Source organism: Tinamus guttatus, unplaced genomic scaffold, assembly GCF_059628265.1.
Source record: "Tinamus guttatus ecotype Peru unplaced genomic scaffold, ASM5962826v1 Tinamus_guttatus_pri_ptg000052l, whole genome shotgun sequence".
Classification (NCBI taxonomy): domain Eukaryota; kingdom Metazoa; phylum Chordata; class Aves; order Tinamiformes; family Tinamidae; genus Tinamus; species Tinamus guttatus.
Genome location: NW_028288586.1, coordinates 2,405,804 through 2,417,928, shown reverse-complemented (window position 1 = coordinate 2,417,928; position 12,125 = coordinate 2,405,804). Strand labels below are relative to the sequence as shown.

At 41.5% G+C, this 12,125-nt stretch overlaps 1 protein-coding gene across 1 annotated transcript in view; it reads right to left on the bottom strand.

Annotated features, from left to right (window-relative positions):
• The window catches only part of PPARGC1A (PPARG coactivator 1 alpha), a 355,188-nt gene extending 343,280 nt beyond the window's left edge, over positions 1 to 11,908 (bottom strand). The window contains exon 1 of the mRNA XM_088539945.1: positions 11,822 to 11,908. Within this exon, the coding sequence (XP_088396071.1) occupies positions 11,822 to 11,908 (87 nt within the window). The remainder of the gene's footprint in view (positions 1 to 11,821) is intronic.
• Between the last annotated feature and the right edge of the window lie 217 nt (positions 11,909 to 12,125).

Here is a 12,125-nt window from a genome sequence, read left to right as displayed (position 1 = left end):
AATACAGGTCACACTAATCAAACAGCACTTTCACTTCAATACAGGGCGGGCGGAAGGGGCGGGTAATAACTAATGGTGTAAGACCTGTGGGAGCTCCTACTCAATCCTCTGGTGTTACACTTTGCAATCTGTAAATTTAAGCTTTACTCCACACTCTCTGTAAATCTGCAGTGTTACAAAATCATAGTATTTTCAAACCCAAATCTCTTCCTTCTCCTCTACAAATGCAAATGCAAAACATGCAAATTACAAATAGCACCAGTGTTTAAAATGATTCTTGAAAAGGCATCTTTAATTTGCTGCATATTTTACCACTAAGGACAAGACAACTAAAGAATTTGTCACCTTAGCTACCTCGGTCATATCATTTCATTCAGATGCTGTTATCTCCTTGTCTCCCACACTAGAGTCATGCTGTTATCAAAGTCTTTCTCACTAAACAATTAATTCCTTTTATGATTTCCTCTGGTTGGTCAAAGATAAGGGCTTACACTGAGCTTGATTGGTATTGCAAACAAATATAAGAGTAATACTAGAAGAGACATAACGAAGCTGAAGCAATCAGCACTATTAATAACCTTTTGATTTCTAATCAAAACAGCTCTGACTTTTGCTGCCACTTTCTTTTACATCTCCAGAACTACAAAAAAGAAATACTCTCATAAAATATTTCTCGATCTGCCAGCTCTTTTATTCCTATGTTTGCTTTCGGTTTTATATTTACTTATTTTTTTCTAAAGAAAAAATATCTTCTATTAAAAAAAAATGGATCTACATTCTGCACTGCCTCCCCTGGTGACAAGGTTTAATTATACATCCGTGTGGCATTTTGCATTTCTTTTTATCTAATGGTCCTGAAAACAGTAAAATCTCATTTACTGATATCTGATTAAAATACCCTAGCTTGGTGGGGGCAGGGTGGGGAAGATCTATACACTTAGTATCTGGCAAAATGATATCCAAAATTAGGAAGCTAACATGGCAAGTCTCTGCAAACTTGCACTAGGGGCAGCTTTTCTTCAGCCTGGGTGGCCAGTAATCCAAAGGGAGCCACAAACTGCCGTGCGAGCGCCTAATCCCGGGCATTTGTAGGTGTCTCAGAGGAAAAGCTCTGAACCACTCCCTAGCTCACAGTGTCCTTAGAGCAGGACGCACATCTCCTCGCTCCCTGCAAGCCCTTCCACCCGAGCCACTCTGCTGGGCACAGAGCTTCTTCACCCAGATGCTCTCAGAGGGAGCCCATCCAAAGCACAAAGCGTTTTCTGTGGCCAACAGGACAGTTCGTCCAACCCAAAGTTAAAAGACACTCAGCGGTTTCACGGTTTGTGATCTTCACAATTATTTTTCTATAAGGTCTCTCCATGATCCTTTCAAATATGCTTTTTTCTCCATAGGAAAGAAATACATATGTTGTAAACTTTTTTTCTATTTGTACTCCTAGTTTATAGTTGTAGCAGACTCTGTCAGAAACGCTGAATGCTGCTGAAAGAGATTGCATTTTATTTAGCCATGAAGGTCTAGAGACACACGTGGAGTTTCAGCGCCCAGCACACCGTGCCGCTCTGCTACACGCGCCCTGTTCTCCTTGTTTCGGATGCTCTGATGAGCAGCTTCCCATTTCACAACACACTCCTTTGCGACAGGAGTAACAGAAATTAAACGAGCTGCTGCCAGCTTTATTTTCACTCTTCACCATTTATTTTACATAACAATCAAGAATATAAGATTAAAAAAGAAATCATAAAACTAAGATTTTTTTTAAATACAAAAACTTTTATTTTCCATAACAACTGCATTGTGCCTGCCAGCAGATTTAAAAATGGATAGACATCAATGTTTTAGTAAAGATACAAATCAGCATGCTAAACACAAAAGAGTAAAATATCTCTGAAATATGGCAAATATTTTCCAGAGAAGTTTTCACCTAGAGAATTCCTTTGAATACAGACAAAAGCCAAAGATGAAAAAATGAAAAATTAATGAGACATTTGTAAAGTGTTTGCCCATACAGGCTTGAAAAGACTGTGAGCTGCCTTACAAAATGGCCAAATGATAATATTAATATACGATATGCACCGAGAAGATAAACTAGCCTCTCATATTTGGTCTCCACTTCAGTAGTCACAATTTTAAACACTAACAGTTTCTTCTCTAATTATTAACGTGTCCTAAAAGGTAACAAGGCAGTGGGCATGTTCTTCTTGTTATAGGTATGCTCAAATATTCCCATATGAGCAATGTGTGTGTTGATAATCTGTCCAATCCCACACTCACAAAAATCTATTCCTTTTCTAAATGTATCCTCTAAACCCAAATAAACAAACTAATTCATAAACCTAGCTTAATTAACTTTACTTCTCCCAAAAGCCACACATCTCCCTTTACAGATTAAAAAGACCCAACTACTGGCAACCAGAGAAAAGGGCCGGCGTGTTAAAATAAAAAGGCAGCACTCCCGCTAGGATAGCTGCTTTGCCAGCACCATCCGAGCAGCTGGTAGGACAACCTTTATCTGTGCTGGAAAGGGCACAAGATGCCCTGCTGCTAGTACTGCTAAAACAGCAGATCTTCCTGGAGAGACACCACTGGCTAAAGATGGACAATGTACGTACACAACGCGCACCTCCCCAATCGAGCGGATTATAACTGTGTGAGAACTGCCAGGTACAATAATCCATTCTCTACTCGGTTCTCTACAACAGATTCTGCAGGGTTCGGCTGCTGGAAAAAAAAAAAAAAAGGTAAAATAAAACACCAAAAAGATTCCTTTATAATTTATTTCTAAGGCAACTGTTATTATGAGTGATGGAAAAAAATAAAAAAATTAAAAAAAAAAAATCAATTAACAATGCTGCCTTAACTCTTTAGAAGAAAAGGACCGAGATAAATAGAAAAAGATTAGGCCATTTCTTTTACAGCATTACTTTTATTCTAAAAGTGACATCAAAGCCACAACCTTCTCCCTTTTTTCTTCTTTTGCCTTTGACATCACACAGAGAGAAAAGTATTCCTTGCACTATTTCTTGTGCAGCAGGAGCAACCAAGCTTCTGCACACCGTTATCATTTGTTGTCCTCAAATGTCAATTATTTTTATTCTCTAGCAATTAACAATCTTTTGGATGAAAATAAAAAAAAATTCAGACATCCAACCTTTACTTGGTCAGTTGTTCATTCACTTGTTGTTTTACTTAACCTAAGTATCTAAGCCTGTGCATCTGTGTACATGCGTGTCCTACTTTAAAAAAAAAAAAAAAAAAAAAAACTTGGCATTTTTCAGCCATCTTTTTTCTTTTTTAAGCCTTGCTTACACTCCAGAAGGAGTTTCCTGTCCTTAAGTATCTTTAATGCATGACTTGATGTCACTGCACAGTATTTTCCATTTTAAATACACTACCTATTCATTCCATCACGTGGCTTTTTCTTGGGGAAAAGGAATAATCATCTTTTCTTTGTCAATACATTTAAAAAAGAAAACAACTGTATGGCAAGAGCAAATACAATAAACACTGCTAAGTTTCCTCAATCTCTTCATTACTTTCTTGTTCCCATTGTCATAATTACCACCAATACCTAAAAGGACTGGAAATACGAAGGAAGCTCTCTGTCCTGAGGACACAGCTCTGCAAGGCCCCAGTCGAATACAGGTCACATTTATTTTAAATCTGGAAGCAGTTTCCTTGATCACAAGTGTGTACAGCTGAGCATATGATTAAGTGGTTTGCTGAGTCAAGGCCTACACAAGTAAGCTGAAGCTCTAGAGGTAGCAGGTAATATAGCCCAAGTTGAACAGATACATCAACTCTCATTATGTTGTTTGACTCTTAAGGGAAAAGAAAAAGAAAAGGTTGCAGTTCCCTTGTTGGAGTGAGCTTTTGCAGTCAAAAACACTTTGAGACTGTAAATTGTTCTGCCCAGGGACCCCCAGACGACTGTGCACATTTCCACACGCAAAGCGCCAGCAGCCTCTCAGTAACCAGCGATTCAACAAACACCCGCTCAGCTTCAAAAGGCCTCGCTGTGGGATGGGAACGAGTCACCCCCGTCTGAGACCGTTCGTGCAGGAAGCTCAAACATGCAGACATTAAGTCAAAAGAGAAAGCACGTGTTCGATGTAAATTTTCGCCTCCAACAGCTGCCCTCAAAAAATGACATTGTGAAAAAGCTCCATCCCAAGCAACCAACTATACAGCATCAAGAGAGGGCTCTAAGGCCAATACAGCATATTTGCTTGCAAGGTATGCTGATTGCATTTATCACTTAATTCTTCTCTTTTTAGCACTAATTACTTGAAATGTTTACTACAGTGGAACACACTTAGTGAGGCTAGTGAGACACCTGGGTCAGAGAATACACCATTCATCTTTTTTAATTATTAGAAAAATAAAATCCTACTGTTTATCCAAGCTACCGAACTGATCTCGATTTGTGAGCAGTTATCAACCTAAGGCAAAAAAACAACAGCAGAACACAGTAAAACTCAATAATCAGGATGAAGATTGGTTTTTGTCTAGCTTGTTTCTTAGTTTTCTAACGACAAATCTTATCACTTTAATAATTAGGTAAAAGAGACTTTCAAGAGATCAGGAATAGAAAAGTTTAGATAATCTTTCTCAGCTGCCTCACAAGTTTACTAAAATGCAAAAGTGTGGGGATAGCAAAAAAATGGCTGGTGAACAGAAACACTCTAACCAAACATCTAATCTAGCATCAGTTGTAAACAGAAAGAGGTGGTAGCACAGATAACAGGGAAAAGCTAAATTATGTGAAGGATTCATAAGGACAACAAGACATCTTAAACCTAAAGCACTAAATACAAAGGGAAGCTATGGATTTTGATTTATATTTTTAAGTAAGGGCAAGATGGGGGAAAAAAATATCAAGACAGTATGTTCAGTCAGCAACTACAGCAACTATACTGCATATGCAGGCAGGGAGGTTAGCAGGGAAGACGATGAGAAAGATGCTGAACCCAAGTACAGAGATGATGTGGGCCAATGACTTTAGGTGGTCAGAGTTTTTCAGAGTTTTAGATGATCAAAAATGAACATCCATGTAAATATTATGTATGTATCATCAGAATTTATACAGGTTCTGTAACATGGAAGGGGTTGAAAATGCCCGAATTACAACCTTAGGCAGGATGAAATAAAGCTCTGCAAGGGATGGAGAATAAATGACAGTTTGGACTGTTTCTCACATTCATTTTGGCTGTGGACTGATCTTCTTGCAAGTGTAAATAACTTTGTATAAACAGAAACATATCATAGCAACTAACAGTGAAAACTTCCTCATGAAATTCAAACCAGTAAACTCATTATATTAAGGCACCAGATATTACCTTGCCTCCAGCAGAGGCTCACAGCATTTACCCATTCAAGCAGTTATAATAATGTCTCTTCTTCTTCTTCGCTATCCCTCTAATACATGGTATCTAGATTATAAATTCTGAAGTGGCTGAAAATTTTCACCTCACCTTCAGCAGGCCCTGGCTACTGCCTGCAAGGCTTGATCTCCATTTGTCTCTCTCCTACCATTTCAGTCTGGGTCTACTCTGAAGCTCTCTACTATCATCATCATCATCACCACCTGTGTGGCATTCCCTTCTGGAATGTCTGTCCAAGTGACCACCATGCACAAAGCTTTTTACAAAGCCTGTAGAGACAGTCTGCAATTTATAAAATGCAGATATTTTGTGGCATGTGTTTTGTGAGGGGGGTGGTTAACTCTTACGTAAACAATTACTGAATTGTCAATGGAATTCAATAAATGTTGTTTTTTTTAAAAAAAAAAACTAATTATTTGTTACAATAACCAGCTACTATTGCCATTTTGTATGTGAAGGTTTGTAAACTACTTCCATTTGAGAAGTAATTGATTCCATTTTTATCATTTGCTCAAGTTTATGTGGTTGTTCTCATCCAAAGAGATGATAACATCTATTTGCAGCAAATTATACATTATAATTCCTCATTCAAAAGCTGTAATGGAAAACAAAATGCTAATTTATGCTGTAAACGGAAGTACAGAATCATAATCACTCATTGTTAACATTAGGAACTAAATTGCTCTTGCAAATAATAAAATGGGTTAAAAATGTGGAGGGCTTTTGTGAGCCAAAATACCAGTGCTCATGTGTTACACTACAAGCGATCAAATGAACCGTTTCTCTTCCTGCCAACATGAACCACCCCTTTTTGAGGAAAGGAATAATGGTCTTGTGATTGCAACACAAGGATGCAAGTCAGGTGACTGGTTTCTACTCCCAAGTCTCCAACTAGACCCCAAATACAAGATTTCAGGGGCTCTTTGCTACGTAAACTGATATATACACTGTTTACGATAGCAAGCACGGCAGAACGTGAGGAGTGTAAAGGGCAGCTGTGCCGGGGACGCTGCAGGGAAAGGTTTCCTGGTGACTTAACTTCGCCCCTAGCTCAGATCTCACCTCACGAGCTCAAGGTCCATCTGCAGTTCCAGTGCTTCAGTGGCGCTCCAGGAACACACCTTTCAATTTAGTTTCCTCCAGAAGGGATTCAATTCATTTCCTACACAGCCAATTTAAACCTAAACCAAAGTAGGGATGACTAGAGGCTTGCAGCGCACTCCTGGAACCAAGAGTGCTCAGTGTCTTCCAAAATTAGGACCATGGTGTCAAAAGCGACATACTCAAAACAAGGCTCACTCTGCTATTAATCTCTGTATACCTTAACTTTACCTCCTGAGTCAAGACAGGAATGCATAGCTAGCAGAGAGGTGTCTGCATTGCCATTTGCAGAGAACACTTACAGTCTAAGACATCATACGAGCATTGTTATTCCTTCCTTTTCAGCATTTTTATAGTGCTATAGGTTTCAAATGCACACGGAGATCTGCTCACACAGCAGAGACACACATCAGAGGACATTTTAAAAGCCCCGACACGTTAGGACTGTGCACCTGCCCTTGCACATTTCATTAGGTCTCTACATCTAACAGCGCGTCAGGTTTCTCCTACGTGCATCCGCTGTGCTGGTATCCCTCCGTGATACCTTCTGGTCACGGCGAGACAAACTGAATCACAGGCATCCACGCTGCCTCAGGAAGAAAAACATTTAAAAAAACATTAACTTTGGGTAAGTCGGGTGAGATTGATTATAATACATGCCACATAATATGTTCCAAAATAGAGGTATATTTTTAAATAAATTGCCATTTACAAACAAGCATCTCCTTGCTTACAATATTCAGTTAAAATCTCTTCAAAATAGCTTGCTTGCCAGCTTTTTTCTAGACACTCATTTTAAAAGAAAACACAATTATGTTACCAAAAATGAAGATTCTTTTTAAGGTGGCCAAAAGAAAGTTCCACTGCTTCACGTAGTAAATCATTTCACTGCTGCCCTTTTATATTTAATACCCTTCTACAGTACACATTTATCTCTGCACTAGCAAAGTGTACTCATTGATTTCCTACGGTCTCTCTGGAAGAAGGTTCTGCTTCCCTGATGATGAGTACAAAGGGTGGGTGACCCCATTCTCATTCCAATGCAAACCCTGCACTTTTACATTTCTGCTTAGACCACATGAACATCTGACCAGCTAAGAACTGTCTGCCCTCTTCCTACAAAATACATTGCTAGAAGTACTAATAGTTTTTTCTGAACAAAACTGTATTACTGAAAATCCCTCTTACGGGTAAAGTAGTAAAATGCATTAATTCATCAGACAAACCTATAACTTACAATTCACACCTAACCTTTCCTCGAACTAAAATATTAAAATAACATCTTGCCCATGCGCATACTTTAAGCTCACATTACTTTTCTCTTCTGCACCATTATTTAGCTATTTTGCTCCAGGGCACCAGAAAATGGTTTGCACCCCGTTTAAATTGTGCTTATTTGCCAGATGAGACTAACATCAGAACGCACTCTGGTTTTGCTTCCAGACTGCGGATAGGAAGCAACCAGAAAAATAAAACAAAAACTGGATAGAAAATGTATTTTGAAATCTACTGTCAATGTTTTCCACAGCGATTCTGACAAGCTCTGGAAATAAATGGTAACGTTCAGTACTGATCACAGAAAGTTTCAGAAGCTACTGTGTTGAATAGCTGATTAAGACATTACTCCCTGAAAGGAAGAGAACTAAGCTTAAATAAATAATGTCACTTGTTTTATTATTGACATGTCAATTATTTAAGCAGAGGTCTTTCCAAACCCAAACTCCATCTCCCTCATAACCCTACTGTTTATCTCCTCCTCAGATGCCAAGAAAATAAAACTATTTGGTTTCACTTTCATTTCATTGTGTTCCATTTTGCCAGTTTTGTGCACCAAAACACAATGCCTTTTGGATACAGTAAAGCCAGGCAAATCTTCAAATCCAGGATTAACTTCTTTTTTAATTACCACATCTTTTCTGCTAATATTAAATTGGGATTACTGTTTTCTTACCTAATTTAGTTTTGACAGTATCTTTTCAGTTGCAAAAAATGTTGTTACAGGCTTTGCTAAAATACAACTGAAAATGAACATTAATTTTATTCCATTAATTTTCACAACCAAATAATGTACAACAATTGACTGAATCTCTTTCCATTAAAGAAAAAGGTCCACAGAATCCTGCATTCCCTAATTCTATGAGAAGACTGATAGGGTAACTCTCTGAATTACTGTCAACATCCTCATATACCAAGGTAGGTACATGCATGCTGTACTCCTGCATTGACTTGAACTCATTTAACAATTTTAATTCCAAACAGGAAAAAATAACTGTCTCTGAAAGCAATATTAAGTCAAAAAGTCTTACAGGTTATGAGCCAAACCAGAAATGGAGCCATTGGATTTGCTCTAGTTACAAGAGGAAGATGCATAAGACCAGTGTACTAGATCCAATCCAGCACCCAAAACATACTGACAGAATGGGGTATTTTTGTCCTTGAGTGTGGAACAAAGGGACAAGCCACAAAACCTGCTTTTCTTGCAAACTTTCACCGACTTACCCACATTCTGTGAAAGCGTGTTGTGAAAATACTGGTATGTTTGAAAGGCAGGACCAAGTCTCATTTGAGGCTTGCAGGGAGACCCTTTGAGGTACTGGCACTAACCAGACAGCACACATGCATATTTCACATACATATTAGAGGGAGTTTTTGAGGTCATATTTATGCCTTAGTCACAATATTTAATCCCTGGACATTTCAAATGATTCTAGAGCACTTCACAAACACACATACGCAGTAACATAACAATGTCACCAATTCTGGAGTGGGGAGTGCAAATTAACTAGTACAAATAATGTTGCCAATTCAGTGAGGAAAAGCAGGTAAATGTCAAGAAGAAAGCCCAAAGATAGGCTCAGGAAGTCGCAGTGATTAAATACCCACAAAGCAAAGCATTTAAGTGCCGTGGTTACTGACAGTCTAAAAACAGAGTGCATGGAGTGAAACAACTGGGAATCTGCTGGATATTTCTTAATCTCAGGCTTACATATATTGGCAAGAGAATGCAGATAAACCCAAGCTACTCCATAATTCTGAGGACTTAAATCTATAAGGCTGTCCAGCCTAGAATACAGCATGATGTTTAAACCCTTATGCTAAAGTAACTGTAGAGAAGATACCAAACTTCAGAGTTCACCTTAGCAACGCTAAGGAAAATACTCTTAGCATTATATATAGTAGGAATAGAGCAATGCTAAGAGGCATAACTATTCCACATCCCTATTTGCTGGCAGACTGTCTCAGAAATTGATTCAAAATAGGCTTTATGTAGTCTCCAGACATAATTTTTGAATACAAGCCTTTCTGTGATGCATTTCCAAATTTAATGTGCAACAGAAAAAGTTCTTCCAAGAACATTACCAACAAATCACTCATATAATCTTTCACTTAAAAACGTACTGCAATAACGCATTGAAAATATAAGAGTTGAAACTCACAACTCAGCTTTCCTGAACGGTAAAGCAAATATCCTATCTCTGATTTCAGAGCTGTCAGAAATTATATTATGCTTCTAGAAGAAACCACTCTCTTCTCTTTAACTTGACTGGTTCCACTATTAAGTGTTATTTGGATTACTCACACTTTCATTAAAACATGTCTTGAGAGGCCAGGAAAGAGAATTTTTTACTAAGCTACAGCTAAACTGCTATTGATATTGTACAAGGGATCCTTTTACCTTGTACTAGACGTTGAGAGTGCATCATATTGATCTGAGAATAAAAAACTATTTTTCCAGTAGTCAACCCATCTGTGCATCAGCACTTTAATTTTTTACTGTTTGCTGTTTTGTTTTAAATCGACTATACAAAACAAATTCTATTTCAGCTATATTGCTATATTTAGCAAGAAGGAATGGTTTGCAAGCTTTTTTTTTTTTTTTTTTTGGATGCATTTCAGGTAAAAACAAACATGAATATGGCTGACTGTCAAATTTAAGGCAATCCTCCTTTCCGAAACCCGAAACTTAGAAGTTGTTAAGAAAACTCTATTTGCAGCAAAATCCCATATTCATTTTGATTTCATATGCAGACTAACATCTCCTGCTAATCCTCAGCTGGTGAATCTGACTGGTGTAAAGGCTAACGTAATAGTCAAAAGACGAAAATAGAAAAGAGCCGTGAGCACCAGACAGAATATATCTCTTAAAAATTCTTCTCATCTTCACCCCAGAAAGTCTTGCACGCGCCTCTGTTGCTGCTGTTAACGCTCTCTGATAATTACACCTCTCCTTCTAAACTCCCCTCTTAATTATGCATATTGAATTCAACTTTGTGTCTACATCCTAGAGTTTATATAGTCCTTCTATAAATAGATCTTCTGCATCCTAAATTACCCCCGGTTTTCCCTTCGACACCGTTCGACATGGGCGGTTAGTCTAAATCAACGGCAGATCGGTCTGCAACCCTTCCTGCTCCCATTGTAGCACGGACTTGTTTAATAAAAATAAATAAATAAAATAAATGGGAAGAAACCTATGGTCCAGCAACGCCATTCTGCGTTTTCCCTGCAGGGTGAAACTAACTTCTGACGAAGGAGCTGCTTCCAGCCCGAATTTGCTGCGTGGCTCTTGGAGGGTCTCCCCGAGGAGGCTCCCGAGGCTCCGCGAGGCGCGAGCGCTCCCCGCAGCGCGGCCAGGGAGGTGGCCACGCGCGGCGCCCCCGTGTCCCCAAGCGCGGGACAGCGCGCGCCGCGCCCGAGGGGACCCCACGGCGGGCGCCGCGCCCGAGGGGACCCACAGCCCTGCAGAGCGGCGGCGCCTTCGGCCAGGAGCGCAGCGGGGCTCCGCGCCGGCCCCGAGCGCAGCAGAGGCGGCTGCCGCCGCCCGCGGCCCCGCGCCCGCCGCCAACTTTCCCGGCGCAGTTTATAGGCGGTGGTTGCCCGTAGAGGTTCCCCTCGCAAGCGGCGGGGGCAGCAGACTACCGAGCTGCTGGGCTGAAGCGGCTCCGAGGCGGCCGCGGGAGCCGGCACAGGTGCCGCGCCGCGCTGCGCACGCAGCGAAGTTCGCCGCGCGCACGGGGAGGCTGCCGGGCGAACGGGGCGCGCGGGAGAGCCCCGGAACCGCGGCGCTAAAGGCGCGTTCAGCCATTTCTGCCGGGGAGGCTACGGCGGGGCGCCTGGAGTCAAGGTTGTCTCGCACACGGCCCCCTAGCCCCGCTGCTCCCGGTCCCGCGGAGGGGAGCGGGCGCAGGGAAGGAGAGGAACCTAGAAAAGGCTTCTTTCCCTCATGTCTTTTCCTGCCCGCTGTCCCCGCATCCCCTTCCCGCTGCGCAGCCCCTTCCCGCCGGCACCGCCTCGCCAAGGGGCCGGCGGAACAAGGGGCGACCCGCCGCCCTTACCTGGTTGTAGGAAGCCTCCCAGGAGGAGGTGTAGTTGCAAAAGAAGGACGAGAAGAAGGCATCTTCCGAGAGCCCGCAGCCGGCCATACTCTGCGCGCACGCCGCTTCGGGAGGCACGCAGCAAACTTGCCTCTTGCGCTGCCGCCGCTGCTCGCGCTGCCGCCGCCGCCGCCGCGCCGGAGGGAGGGAGGCTGGAGGGACGGAGAGCAGCAAGAGGACCCGGAGCGGCTGCACGGGCTGCGCTGCGTGCGCGCCTGTTTGTAGCGGCGCGGCGGAGCCTCCGCCGGAGTCACGTGCGCGCGCG